Source organism: Capsaspora owczarzaki (assembly GCF_000151315.2).
Source record: "Capsaspora owczarzaki ATCC 30864 unplaced genomic scaffold supercont2.3, whole genome shotgun sequence".
NCBI classification, from domain to species: domain Eukaryota; class Filasterea; order Ministeriida; family Capsasporidae; genus Capsaspora; species Capsaspora owczarzaki.
In genome coordinates, this window is record NW_011887294.1 from 1,868,875 (window position 1) to 1,881,467 (window position 12,593).

General features: G+C 53.4%; 4 protein-coding genes across 4 annotated transcripts; 1 reads left to right on the plus strand and 3 right to left on the minus strand.

Moving 5' to 3' along the window:
- Positions 1-50: 50 nt before the first annotated feature.
- On the minus strand, positions 51-4,078 carry CAOG_02582 (hypothetical protein). The gene is made up of 4 exons (XM_004349282.2): positions 4,019-4,078; positions 1,970-2,083; positions 1,685-1,847; positions 51-1,570 (listed from the first exon to the last, which is right to left on the minus strand). Exons 1-4 carry the CDS (start codon positions 4,054-4,056, stop codon positions 596-598), a joined length of 1,290 nt encoding a protein of 429 aa, XP_004349332.1. The 5' UTR covers positions 4,057-4,078; the 3' UTR covers positions 51-595.
- An 826-nt stretch (positions 4,079-4,904) lies between these two features.
- Positions 4,905-8,638, plus strand: CAOG_02583 (hypothetical protein). The gene is made up of 3 exons (XM_004349283.2): positions 4,905-5,374; positions 5,824-5,949; positions 6,100-8,638. The coding sequence occupies exons 1-3, from the start codon at positions 5,006-5,008 to the stop codon at positions 8,572-8,574; spliced, it is 2,970 nt and encodes a 989-aa protein (XP_004349333.1). The 5' UTR covers positions 4,905-5,005; the 3' UTR covers positions 8,575-8,638.
- On the minus strand, positions 8,595-9,601 carry CAOG_02584 (hypothetical protein; the record flags this gene model as incomplete). Its single annotated transcript, XM_004349284.2, has 4 exons — positions 8,595-8,701; positions 8,799-8,915; positions 9,016-9,137; positions 9,236-9,601. The coding sequence occupies 3 exons, from the start codon at positions 9,599-9,601 to the stop codon at positions 8,837-8,839; spliced, it is 567 nt and encodes a 188-aa protein (XP_004349334.2). The 3' UTR covers positions 8,595-8,701; positions 8,799-8,836.
- A 322-nt stretch (positions 9,602-9,923) lies between these two features.
- CAOG_02585 (hypothetical protein) lies at positions 9,924-12,557 on the minus strand. Its single transcript, XM_004349285.2, has 3 exons — positions 12,117-12,557; positions 10,821-11,941; positions 9,924-10,721 (listed from the first exon to the last, which is right to left on the minus strand). Exons 1-3 carry the CDS (start codon positions 12,547-12,549, stop codon positions 9,957-9,959), a joined length of 2,319 nt encoding a protein of 772 aa, XP_004349335.1. The 5' UTR covers positions 12,550-12,557; the 3' UTR covers positions 9,924-9,956.
- Positions 12,558-12,593: the final 36 nt, after the last annotated feature.

Consider the following 12,593-nt stretch of genomic DNA (forward strand, 5'->3'; position numbering starts at 1 on the left):
TCGTTTTTCGAGTAGTCGCCATCAGTGGAAACAGTAGTGTTGTAACGGGGTTGAGCGAGAAAAAAAATTGTATTGAACAGAGAGACACTTTAAAAACAACCAAAATCAAAAAAGAGGGGGCGAGCTCAGTCAAGCCATCATCCATGCATTGGGGGACAACCAGAAAGTGGGAAAAAGGAGAGGAGGAACTCGAACAAAGAAGAAGAAGAAAGAGAAGAAAAGAGCCAGGAGAGCAAAAACACACGAGCCAAGCGCACATTTTGCAAACATTTTTTCACAAGTGGTAGTGTTGTGCGGAGCAACTCGAGAAGGGTGACACAGAACAATGGAGTTGACCAAGGTCTGTGATCTGCACCTTCACTAAAAGCTGTCAGCGTTGTTAAGAAGAAAGTTGGGCGAAAAGAAGGAAAAAAGCAAAAAAAAAAAAGATAAAAAAATCGAAATCAAATCATAAACCAAAGTGGAACGAGGGAGAGTGTCACCACTTGGTTTTGAAAGCATGAATCAGCCAGCGACAGAATCAATCTGTAAAAAGGGGACCGAAGGGGGGGGGGAGAAACGCTGACTGTCTCTCTTTTTTTGTCGTTTCTTTGCTTTACATGTTCAAGTCGCCAAAGTCGTTGAGGACGTTGTCCAACTCGCTTTGAAGATCGGCAAATTGGTTGGTAAGGAAGTCATCCAACTGCTGCGGGTTGAGCACAGAGCCAGAGGCTGCGCTGGCAGGGGCGGCAGGCTTGGGGAGTGTGGCGGTCTTTGCTGGTGGTGCGCGCGCTGGCTCATCATCGTCAAACACAAACACGTACTCGCCAGGCGATGGCTTGGCAGCGCCAGTGGAAGGACGGGGAGCACCGCCGCCAGGAGCGGGGACGGGCGCCTCGGGCTCGGCATCCGAGTTGAGGTGCTTGAGCACGGCCGATTGGTTTTGGTACAAGTCGTCCGACGGCGGCTCGTGCTGGGTGAAGGCGGGCGGTGGTGGCTGCGGAATAGAGCCGCCGAAGGCGTTGGCGACAGCGTCGCGGTTTTGGTACCAGTCGTGCGAGCTGTTGTTGTTCTGGGCGGGCGGAGGGACTGGCGGGCGGCTTGAGCCGCCGGGAATGGGAGCAGGCGCGCGTCCAGCAGAGGACTGCTGCGGGCTGCTCATGCTGACATTGGAGCCTTGGCGACCAAACTGGGCAGGGGCGGGAGCAGGGCTGGACTGGTTGCGGAAGGTGCTGTTGTGGTTTTGTTGCTGCTGAGCCTCCTTCATCGCAAGAGCAATGCCGGGCAGGACGGCAGGGCCGACAGCGGGCGGGGACGACGCCTTAGCCTGGCGAGCACGCATGGCCGAGAAGGCATCGCTGTTGCTCGAGCTGCCAGCTGCGGGCGCAGGGGGCGTGGCTTGCAGCTTGACAAAGTTGGCCGGGATCAGACCAATCTGACCAGTGGGGCTCTGAGCGAGCCACCAATCCGACGTGCTGAACTCGATAATGCGCAGAATCTCGCCCATCGAGAATCGGACTTCGTCTGCTGCGCCACCCTCAAAGTTGTACAGGGCGGTTGCTTCGCCGACAAAGTTGCGCGAGTCGTTTTCCTGTGGGACAAAAGAGCACCAAAAACCCAAGAGTCAGGGATGATGCGATTCAACGTGACAAAGCAGCACCGAAAAAACAAAAAATGTGGACACGACGATAGAGAATCAACATACGCGTTCGACGGGGGTGGTGAGGCAGTTCTCGTTCAACGGCTTGTTCATAAAGTGGTCGACGAGGTCGATCAGCTGAGGAAACTCAAACGAGTAGCCCTGCTCGCCAATCTTGAATCGGTTGTTGCGCTTCTTGATCATAAAGTGACGGATGCCCGAGCGCTCGCTAATTACGTTCGTCCAAAATGAAAACCCCAAAAGAAAAAAAACGATGAGGTGGATGACCGCTAACAGCAGAGCGACACAAAACACAAAAACAACAAAAGCCCCAACAACAAAAGTGCTTACCGGACCGAGAGGACGAGGTCTCCAGCAACCGACGACGAATCGCGGATGAGGAAGAAGCCAATGCTCTTCAGCTTGCGCTCTGCCTCGATGCGACCAAGGGGGCCATGGTAGAAGCTGTGAGAAAAAAACGAAAAAAAGGAGAAGAAAAAACAAGAGGCTGAACAGTTAGTGTCAATTGCATGCATTGAGCTCCTCCCTCAGAGGCGCGAGTGCAGTGAATGAGACAGAGCAACAGCAGAACAAAGCACATTGAGTGGAAAGAAGATGAGAGTGTGCAGCAGTTGGAAAGAAAAAATGAAAGAGCCAAGACAAAAAACAAAAAAAAAATAATAATCAAAAAAACTCCCTCGATCAGCCACGATCAGTGTGGCCAAAAGTGTGGATCACTGCTTGGGGCTGAAGGCCATCGTCTTCTATCGATTGGTGACTCGAGTGCAACCCAAGCACCACCACCAGCACCACCACAGTCAACAACAACAACAACAACAATAACAATAACAAACCAAACCACATCACAGTGACTCGGTTCAAAAAAAGATAATAAAAAAAATCAATATTAACTCATAATGAACCAAAATAAATAAATAAATAAAAAACAAAAAAAAACCACCAAAGCACGAGGATTTGGTTTCAAGTGGCAGGCAAAGTGCACCAGGCTCAGACCGAAAGCTTGATGCAAGGCAGCAGACTGCAGCTGGCCCTCGCCATCCCCCGATCCTCTTCAGAAAGCGGACGCCACGATCCAGGGGGGCAGGACAGAAGAAACACCCAACGGAAAAAAAAGAAGAAAAAACAAACAAAAAAAAAAAAAAGAAAAGAAAAAACAAACAAAAAAGAAAAAAAAAAAGAAAAAAAAAAGAGGCAGGCCAACTGAAGCAAAGGCTGCAGAGAGCCATCCATTGGGCTCAGTGGTGCATCAGATGCAAATCAAAGCTGACGTTACACCAAGCGAGCACAGCCATCCCACTGAGGAGGGGCGGCAGGCAGGCTCAGACTCGCAATCATCAAAAAATAAAATAAAATCACTAATAAATTGAAAGGCCATGGTTTTGGATCATGGCGGTTTCTTTTTGTCTTCTTTTGCTCAAGTTCAAGCAACGTCGACACCAAGCACGACGGACGCCCACTGGCAACAAACCATGCCGACCATGCTGTTGCTTGGGAGAGAAAGAAGGACACAACGGCAACCATGTGATAGCGAATACAGGAAATTGTGAAACCACAAACACCCAAAAATATCCCACGCCGAGCGACGTAGCGGCAGATGACAGCGAAGCGAGCACATCGCATGAATGCACGCATGCGATGGCGAAAAGAGGAAGGGGTGGGGTGACACTGAGCGAGCGAGCACGGTGATTCGAAGCAGTCGGAAAAGAAAACAAAGCAAAAAAGACCCGACAGATGTCTCAAAATAAATGCGGTTTGCTTGACTCAACAGCGTCCTGTCAAGACCGAGCGGCAAGCACCACAGAGACCAAGAGGGGCCAGGGGGACGAAAAGTGACCCAGCCGGCCCCGGAAGAAGAGGGAGAGGAGGAGGAGGAGGACGATACGGGACGAAGAGCAATCACCACCACAAAAAAAAAAATAAAAATAAAGAACAACAGAACAAAAAAAAAAAAAAAAAAAAAGACCAAAACAACTTTTTGAACCTGTTTCGTCACTGTGTGCGATGAGCGAGAGGGAGTCGCTGGAGAAGGGTCTGACACGAAGCGGGTTGCTTGTCGTGATGCCAGAGCGACTGGGGCAGTAGCGACTCTGACAAACACGGCAACAAACGAGCCAGCCAGACACACGATTCGATCAAAAAAAAAATCGATCAAAAAAGCGAAAAAAGAAAAAAAAGAGCGAAAAAGAAAAAAAAGCCTCCGTTGGCTGAAGCTGCATGAGGAGAGCGACAGTGCGAGCGGCGCTAGGATACATTGGCGTTATGTGCAACATTGAACCCAACCATTGAGGTGGTGGACTGGTTGGCGACAGAGGAGAAACGGGGGAAGCAGAAAAGCGAAAAGCGAAAAGCGAAAAAAAAAAAAAAAAAAAAAAAACGAACCGATGCTTCTTGTGCAAGTCAGCGTAGTAAGCAGACATGAGAAATAGTGTATGAGAGTGTTGGAAGACTGACCTTTTGTCTGAGGCGGCCGAATGTTGCAATTACTGTTCAATACACCACCACATAATACAGTACAAATGATGGCAAGCATCGCAAGGAAGGAGGTAACGAGCAATGCGGTCGTGATCACGAAAACCAGCTCAACCAAAATAGCACGATGGAACAAAAAGTGCGTCGCTTGTGTGGATCTTGTCAATACAGATTGCCCTTGAGAAACGGGAAGACAGCATCCATACAAGTCAGAGATGAAGCGGGCTGCTCACAAGCCAGGTGGATTAGTGGGGAGTGCAAGCGCGCGCGCGAGAAGGGGCGAGGCGAGGGTGAAAATTGGATCTTGTTGATTTTAGCCTTGCCCTTTTTTGTGCTGTCGGGAGTTTGAGCGGGATGATCGTCCTTCAGGGAGAGAGAGAGAGAGAGCGAGCTGAAGCCTGATAAACAGACCACATAATGCCACGGCTTGCTGCTGCTGCTGCTGCGTGCTGGAGCTCTGGGGGCAGAGAGCTTGTTGAACTGGACTTGAATCGAGACCCGAAAAGCTAAAATTCCTCCCTGCATGTGTTTTGGACGTTTTGGGTGCATCGGGATAGAATTGTGATTGTGCATTTGTGGATTAGTGAATCAACGTTGCCTGGTTCTGGCTCGAGCTTGAGCCTGCGTGGCCTCAGGTTGGGGCTGGTGAGTGTGGCGTAGTCAAAAGTTCCAATCGAACTCTTCCAATAATCACTCGTTTTCAGTTAAATTTTGGAACGTCACAGTCTCCATCCTACTGTACCAGCCTGTGTATTTTTGATAATCCTGCTTGTCGGGTCCTATTTTTATTCCAGTTCACTCGGATCCTGCACCTCTCCGGTCGCAAAACAAGCCAACAAGGCCAAAAACAACCGCAGTCCAGTCCTTATCCTTTTCTCACCTTGGAACACTGAACGAATGGCGAGCCCCGCGATCGCAGCGCCGTCGACCCCGCTTCCGTCAACCCTCGGCTCGCTGACGGGCAGCCATGGGTCGACCGCCACATTGCAGGCGGTGCCCACTGCTGCCGTGTCGGCGACCTCGATGACCTCGCTCGACCGGTCTGGCCTCAGTTCGCTTTCGCATTCGGTGAACGACCTGACTTCGACCTCGGCCGACTGGTCCCGCGGGCTCACCAACGCCACGGGCGACAACCACTGCTTCATGAACGGCGTCGTGCAGCTCCTGTGGCATCTCGCGCCCTTCCGCGACGCCTTTGCCGCAGTCGACAGCCATCACTGCTCGGACACACAAAACCAGCTCGACTGCGTCTTTTGCGCGCTCAAGGTAAGGCTTGTTGACCTGGAGTGTCCTCCATCCCATTGCGATTTTGGCATCCTTGCAATCCTCTGCTCCTTGATGAGCAAAGCGGCTCCAGTGACCTTGGTTCCAGGCTTGAGCTGTGCCAGGATGCGAAAATGCGATTGGGAAGAAACTCGTCACATGAATTTTTTTTTTTTTTTTTTTGGATTTCTTGATCCATCCTGACAAACTTGTTGTCGCTCTATTTCGAGTACACCTCGGACATGAGCATCCAAACCACGAAATTGCTGGTGAACTTTAATCCAAGTTGTGTGGTTTTGAGCGATGCATGCAGCATTCTCAGCACCCATACCGCAACAACGGCAAATGTCAAACCAAAGAATGTGCGACGCGATGCGAAAAACGCAAACCAGCTCAGATCCGCGCTTGACCTTGACCTGAGCTCACTTGTGAACTGAACTCTCGCTCAACAGACAATCTTTAACAATACAACCGACTCACACGTCCCTCCGGACGCTCTCCGAAGCGCGTTGAGCTCAGTGTACAAGTCATCGTCGCGGTTCCAGCTTGGCGACATGAATGACGCAGTGGAGTGCTTGGTACGTTCGCCTGTTGCATGTTGATACGCACGTCGACTAGCGTGGATGATTGTTGGGGGTTGTTCCCCGCTTTAACTGGTGGAATGTTGTGCTGGCATCGATTTCTACACTAACCCCCCTTCCCTCGCTTGACATGTTCCTGCTTGATAGGAGGCCATCCAAAGCACCATCCACTCGCAGGTCGTCGGCGACCAGGTCAAGGACGATCACTACGACTCGTGCACGGCGCCGACCTGCCCAGTTCACAGCGTTTTTGCGCTGCGCGTGTCCGAGCATGTAAAGTGCAGCAGCTGCGGCGCGCAGTCGAAGGATTTCGAGTTTGAAAAGAGCATCCACTACGTTGCCGTCGAAGCGCTTGCAGAGCAAGTCCACCACGAGCGCAAGCGCCGCAGAAAAACCAACACGTACCGCTTGAGCATCATTGCTCCCAACACCAAGGACGCGCCGCCGGCCAACGGCAATCCCCGAGCGAGCCTGTCGAGTGGAAGCGCTGGCAATGTCGAGGACGAGCCCTGGCCCGCTGGTTGGGAAAAGGTCGAAGCCCCCGAAGGCAAGTTGTACTTTCACGACCACAACTCTAAAATCACGTATTGGACGGATCCGCGCCTCCGAGTGCGGGCTGGTTTGCCGCACGGCTGGGACTTTTCCACGACAGAGACTGGCGAAATGTACTATGTCGATCACGTTACCAAGGGCTCTGCCTGGACGCCGCCGCTTGCGACGCGCTCCATCCAAGCCACCTTGCATGAGTGCATTCCACCCGTGGCCCTCGACCACCTGCTGAATGCAGTGAACGAATCCGACGTGCGCAGCTGCCAAAAGACCTGCGGCACCGTCAACACGATCGTCCCCACTCTCCACAGCGCACCGAGCGTCTTTGCCTTGGCCCTCGTCTGGGGCAGCACGCGGCCGCAGAGCGAGCTGATTTCAGAGGTGCTGGAGCTGCTGGCCCCTGCGCTGGACTTGGCGACCGTGTTTCACCGCACGCGGCCCACCGAGCCAAAGGCAAAACGTCGTTGGAGTCTGGCAGATCCTGACAACCGCCTCAATGCCGACGCCTTTGCTGCCAAGGACGCTCTGCCAATGTCCCTGACCGGACTGGTATGCTACTACGGCAAGCACTATATTGCCTTCTTTTACAACCCGCGAGACCGGATGTGGATGATGTACGATGATGCGACCGTCAAGCCGGTCGGGCCAACGTGGGCGTCGCTCATCGCCAAGTGCAAGGCCTCAAAGTTCCAACCTGCCGTCCTGCTTTACCAACGCTGCACGTTCGAGGAGGCTCGGGCGCTGGCGACCCAGTACATTAGCGAGTACAATGAGATTGTGGAAAAGCGGGCGGTTGCGAAGGCGCGCGACCAGCATCTCATCCAGCTCACCGAGTACGAGCTCAACCGCATCTCCAGCTCCATCTCGGACGCCGCAGACGCGTCGGGCGTGATTACGTCTCCCTTTGCCACCCTCAGCTCGTCCGGCATGCTCGCCAAGCTCCACAAGGGCGGCATCGCCTCCAAGCTCGGCTCGCTCGCCACACGCGACAATGTTGCCCAGCTGAACCGCCGTCCAAGCGCGATTGATACGTTTGAGGCGCATGCGGCCGAGGAGGACGACGCAGCGTTGGCGCGCCGGCTGGCAGCAGAGTTTGAGAGCGAAGACCAAGCCTCACGCCAGTCCGCAGAAGACGCCGATGCCGCGTTTGCCCGCCAACTGCACAACGAGATGGTCGCCCAGCACCGCGCGGCGCAAGAGCAGTTCCGATTGCGACAGGCCGAGCAGCAGGCGCGCTTGCAGCAGCAGCAGCAGCAGCCGCAGCCGCAACAACAACAACAACAACATGCAGCAGCACCTAGCACGTCCGATCCCGCGACTACCAGTGTGACTACCGACCCAGGCGTCACCACCTCGAATGCTGCTGCTGCTCCTGCTCCTGCACCTGGTCCGCGTGTCAAGCTCGAACACATCTCTGCCAGCGCATTCAGAGAAGGATCCTTGTTCCTGAAAGAACGCAAACACTTGATCAAGTCCGCCTGGAAGGAGCGTCGATTCTCCTTGCGCGGTCCGTACTTGACGTTTGTCAAGCCAAACAAGGTCGACTCAATCAAGGTGGTCGACCACCTGGACAAGTGCGTCTTGCTTGTCATTGACCAGAGTCACACGCGGCTGTCCGGGTCCAGCGGATTGGAGTCGGTCCGCGATCGCTCCAAACCTGCGGCCGCGGACGCCTCGCTTTCTCGAAGCCCATCCGCAGCTAGCTCTGCGAGCTCGGCGTCCGTCTTGAGCCGAGCGTCGTCCAACGAGCGCATCGGCACTGTCAACGGCAAAAAGGCGGCGACTCCCACTCCTTTCTACTTTCAACTGCGCCACCCGAAAATGCTGTATGAGCTCTGTGCCGCCTCGGAGGAAGACATGCAGCAGTGGCTGCTCATGCTCGAACGTGCCGGCGCTCGACGGGGCTCGCTCAAAGAGTCACACGCGACAGGCTCTGAAAGCGCAACGCCACCGTCACCTGCTCCTGCTTCCGACGCTGCGACTGCGCCGGGTACTGATTCTGCCCCATCGTCGCCATCAACGTCCAACCCGGCTGCGTCCCCGTTTGTGTTTAATGCTGCAAACTATTACTAGATTTGGATTGATTTGTTGAACTGAATGTTGTCTTTTTTTGCTTGGACATTAAAGTTATGCACAGTTGTTTTTTTCAATCGTATTTTTGATTCAAGAATTTGAGCAGCTCTTGTCGTTTCTTCTCCATCTGTGAGTTCGTTATCGGTTCAACCAGCGGAATGAGTCTTCCCACAAGCATGAGACAACACCAAACCCCCTATAAACGTCTGCACGTCGTTCGATACCTCTAAATCATCCTCTGTTTTCTCGACGTGCATCTTGATCACTTGACCGGAGATGGCCGAGCGCCGCACGTTGGGATCGGCGTCAGTCGAGTGTCGACGCTTGTCCTTGCTTGATTTCTGCATGTGTGCTTGTGAGTTTTGTTCGAAACAAAAAAAGACCCAGACAAACAAACAAACAAAGGTGCGCGACGGTTTGATCGATTGGGTGGTTTCGTACCTTGGATTTATGTGATTTGTGGGACTTGTGAGACTTGTGTGACTTGTGCGATTTGTGAGACTTGTGCGATTTGTGGGATTTATGGCTCGAGCTGCGTTTTCCATGATCGTGTCGTCTTCGGTCTGAGCAACCACGCCAAAACAAAACATTCAATTTTTATGAGGTTTCACGCGTTCCTCAAAGCTCAAAAGAGAATCAAGTGAGAGTAATGTTTTCGTACCACCTCCATCTGAGTCTGAATCCGACCCCGAATCCGAATCGGACGAGCTGGACGAGCTTGATTCAGAGTCTGAGCGAGCAGACGAACGTCGATGATGCTGGCGCCGCCGCGGTGATTGCGACCGTGACCGTGCGGGTGATCGAGACCGTGATCGAGATCGAGATCGAGAGCGAGACCGTGATGGAGTGCGCGAACGCCTGCGTCGTCGAGCAGAGGAGGAGGAGGAGGACGTCGTGGAGCGATGAGAGGGGGACCTCGACCTCGACCTCGATCTTGACCTGGAGCGGGATCTTGAGCGCGGACGACTCGATCGTCCACTTGACGAGTGACGGCGAGTATCGTCACGGCGGTCGTCATCAGAACCATCACGGCGTCGGCTGCGAGAGGCTGACGAGTGGTCGTCGCTGTGCCGGCGAGATGATTCCATTTTTTGCCCCTCAGTGACTGAGACAAGGACTGAGACTTGGAGATTGTGTTCAAACAGTAACTCGACAAGCAGTCGTCACATTGTTCACCGAAGAAGCAGTCAAAGATCAGGCTGCAAGCGCATGAAAACAGAGGTAAAATGTGTTTATTTTTTTTTTTTTTTTTTATCTTCTGTACACGAGCAACGCACCCCCAAAAAACAAAAAAAACGCGTCGCAGCTGTATAAACTAGGTCAAAAAAGTGACCTTGAACAGCAAGCCATAGAGTTGCAGGTAAAGCTGCAACCAAACACGTTCACGATGAAGTGCTCGAAAGGCCGACAACGCAGCCAAACACATAGTTGATCACCGAGAAGGCTGTGGCACAATAGTGTTCCACTCCACAGGTGCTCAACGGACACGCAACGGGAGCACTTGCGCCGACGGCCAACGTCGAAAACAAGTTCGCAACCTCGGGCTCGTTGCGAATGCGTTGCGACAAGTTGGCAAAGCTAGCGACTGATGTGTCCGTCATGTTGTACGTTTCCTTCAAGTTGTACAGCTTGGCCCATGAGCGGAGAGCAATGTCGTCAAGCTGCTCATCCGTGGCGGGAGTGGACAAAGCGGCGGCAGCAGCGTTGGCACCAGTCAGGTCGAAAGTGTACGTCTCGTGGTCAATCAGCTCAAACGTCGTGCCATTGAGCGTGTACACGCGGAACGACGGATTGACCTGGGAGTTGGGAGACACGGGCGGACCAGAAAATACCACGTCGACGGGCTGATCGACAATCAGGTCGGGCTCCACAGTCGCATTTCCAGCGGTGACGGCGTGAATGAGGCTGAATAAATCGCGGTGCACATAGCCGTACACGTTGAGAACCGCGCTGTTCGGAAACGCGGCGATGAATTGTATGGCCCCTGAACTGTACGTTGGGGTCACGTCGACAGATCCAGGAGCGATGTTTCCAATGATCACGAGGCGCTCTTGAGCCATGAGTGCTTGTGTGAAAGTCTCGGTAAAGAACGCAATCTGCTCTGTCGTCCGAGGCTGAGCCCGATCCAACGCCACAAAGTAATTGTACTGAAGAAAGAGAAAGGCCCCAAAGCAAAACCAAAATCAGCAAGTCAACATTGGGTCGCAAAAGCAGCAGCAAACTTCAGTGTGGTCCAGGGACTTCACCTTGTTGCTTTGGTATGAATTGGTGGCCACCAGACGCAAACCAGGTCGAATAGGTTGCGTGTATGCACCAAACCTTTGCACTGGTTCTAGCAAAGTCTTGTTGGGAAACCACGGGCTCCACAAGTCCGCGTAAGCGTCGAGTATGTACTGGTCGGTGTTGTAGTTGAACAGGTTGTCCGGGTAGACATCGTGAGATCCCACCGCTGGGAACACGGTGACGTTCGGCATTGTCTGCAGGAAGAGGTCGCGGACGAGGCGGTTGGCCTCGAGCGTCCGGTTCCAGGAAGAGTTCCAAATGTCGAGCGGGCCGTTGTTGCCAGTCCAGAGCACATAGTCGATTCGGCCGTTCGGGGCAGTCGAGTCGTTCGCATGAGTGTTTCCGTCGAACGAAAAGGTCGCGTTAATGTAGGCAAACAGCGATCGGAGAGTCCGGAGCGGCGTGTTGCAGTTGTAGTCCCCAAACGGACCCGCGGTTCCTGGTCCATTGCTAGCGTGGCAGCAAACGAGTTGATCGCAGTTTGTGTTTGAGTTTGGCTCGTAGGCCATGTCCAGGTTGATGTCTGTGATTTGCAACAGGCGGATGGTTTCGCCTGGCGCGTACTTTGGCGTGGTGGAGGGCACTGGAAGGGCAAATGCAGAAGACTTTCTGGATGTGCGTGCTGGGTGTCTTCTGGACGTGCGTGCTGGATGGTCATGCTGATGCGTCGATGGCTCGGTCGTTGGTTGGACCTTTTTTGAGGTGCGAGGTACTTGCGTCGTCGAAGAGCCAAACAGCGAAGAGACGAGGGCGTTTGCAAACAAGCCCATGGCGCGCGTGGCTCGTTTGACGCTGTAGGTGCGAGGATTCGCGTCGTCGCGCCGGACAGACCTCTCGCTGCGTTGCTTGGTGTCACTCAAACCGGCCACGACCATGCTCGGTTGGTAGGGAGGCGGGAACTGGCCGAGGCGGTTTTGGGTTTTGTTCAAAACGACACAATAGTCAAAGTATTCGCACAGCTCTTCGGATGTCAAAGTGGTCAGTCCGAGCGCGTTCACCAGCGGCGCGACGTATCGGTCGCTCAGCAGCGGGCAAATAATTGAGCCGTTGATTGGCACAGTTTGGACTGGTATCGTTTCGACCGCTATTTGGATTGCGATTCGAGGAAACACAAAAACGAGGAAAAGACAAAAACAGAGAACATGAACGCCGTTGACCAAAATCAGCAAGTTCGGCACCAACAATTCCATGTGCTCCAGCAAGCTGCCATACTGTTGCTCACACGCGTACATGTGCACAAAAGCGAATGCAACACTTACCAACCACACATGCATTGACGAATATGCTGCGAATGCTTTCCACATCAGTCAATGTCGCCATCAGTTGAAAAGTTGGCAAAATTGCTCGGCAGGCGTTGCAATTTGTCCCAAAGCTTTGCTCGAGCAACGGATCCGGAAACGGATCTAACGGCGCCAAGGGCATGATCGGAACCGAGAGTCCTGTGCCAGCAAACAGACTGGGGCTGGACTGGCGGCGAGACTGCCGACTGCTGCTACGCGCAGACACCGCAATAGCGAGCTGTGCTGCATCGTCTGCGTTCATCTTTGAAGGGTCGTTCACCGCACCGCCGTCACCCGAGTCTCGCAGCAACTTCCCCGCTGGTGCCGCGGCTACCAGTGGTAAAGACTCGAGGCTCAGGAGGAGCAGCAGCGACAGGAGTGCTGTTGTCAGGACGCCGCCAACATGTGTCATCTGGAAACGAGAATTTTGGAGTGCGCCAAATAATCGTAACATCA

Excerpts from the sequence above, each read along its gene's own strand:
- CAOG_02583 (XM_004349283.2), top strand. The coding sequence starts at position 5,006 with ATGGCGAGCCCCGCGATCGCAGCGCCGTCGACCCCGCTTCCGTCAACC. Across the intron at positions 5,375-5,823 it reads GCGTCTTTTGCGCGCTCAAG|ACAATCTTTAACAATACAAC; the intron begins GTAAGGCTTGTT and ends CTCGCTCAACAG. Across the intron at positions 5,950-6,099 it reads ATGACGCAGTGGAGTGCTTG|GAGGCCATCCAAAGCACCAT; the intron begins GTACGTTCGCCT and ends CCTGCTTGATAG.
- CAOG_02585 (XM_004349285.2), bottom strand. The coding sequence starts at position 12,549 with ATGACACATGTTGGCGGCGTCCTGACAACAGCACTCCTGTCGCTGCTG. Across the intron at positions 11,942-12,116 it reads CGTCAATGCATGTGTGGTTG|CGGTCGAAACGATACCAGTC; the intron begins GTAAGTGTTGCA and ends CAATCCAAATAG. Across the intron at positions 10,722-10,820 it reads ATTCATACCAAAGCAACAAG|TACAATTACTTTGTGGCGTT; the intron begins GTGAAGTCCCTG and ends CTCTTTCTTCAG.
- CAOG_02582 (XM_004349282.2), bottom strand. The coding sequence starts at position 4,056 with ATGTCTGCTTACTACGCTGACTTGCACAAGAAGCATCG. Across the intron at positions 2,084-4,018 it reads GACTTGCACAAGAAGCATCG|CTTCTACCATGGCCCCCTTG; the intron begins GTTCGTTTTTTT and ends TTTTTCTCACAG. Across the intron at positions 1,848-1,969 it reads GACCTCGTCCTCTCGGTCCG|CGAGCGCTCGGGCATCCGTC; the intron begins GTAAGCACTTTT and ends GAACGTAATTAG.